General features: G+C 49.0%; 1 protein-coding gene across 1 annotated transcript in view; it reads right to left on the bottom strand.

Moving 5' to 3' along the window:
• Positions 1 to 249: 249 nt before the first annotated feature.
• Positions 250 to 306, bottom strand: part of PHALS_04310 (uncharacterized protein) — a gene marked incomplete at both ends in the record, with an annotated part of 532 nt that continues 475 nt past the window's right edge. Inside the window, one exon of the mRNA XM_024718402.1 lies at positions 250 to 306. This exon is cut by the window's right edge and continues 221 nt beyond it. Within this exon, the coding sequence (XP_024583804.1) occupies positions 250 to 306 (57 nt within the window).

The following is a 306-nucleotide window of genomic DNA, read 5'->3' as shown; positions in this document are numbered from 1 at the left end:
AAGCTGGCCAGCGGCGCAGCCGCATTTGGAGAGGGTTTCACCCGTTGACACGTCTCACGCGTGCGCACATATGTGCTCCTCCATTTGTACAGCTTGGGCCACCAATAATGGTGACTCACAAAGTTGTACGTCTTCTCACGACCGAGATGACCACTGAGTGTCGTGAGCCTCATAGAGGATGAGATGTCCTCATCATGAGAAACCACAATTCGTGGTGTATCCGTTGAATCGGTGCTATAAAATAGCAAGCTATGATTCAACGAATATCGGTGCAATCGTGCACGCAATCTTGATGACAAATTCTGA

This window comes from Plasmopara halstedii, assembly GCF_900000015.1.
Source record: "Plasmopara halstedii genome assembly, contig: Scaffold_2592, whole genome shotgun sequence".
Taxonomy (NCBI): domain Eukaryota; phylum Oomycota; class Peronosporomycetes; order Peronosporales; family Peronosporaceae; genus Plasmopara; species Plasmopara halstedii.
Note: the sequence above shows the minus strand (reverse complement) of the source record. Positions and strands in the feature narration are given on the sequence as shown.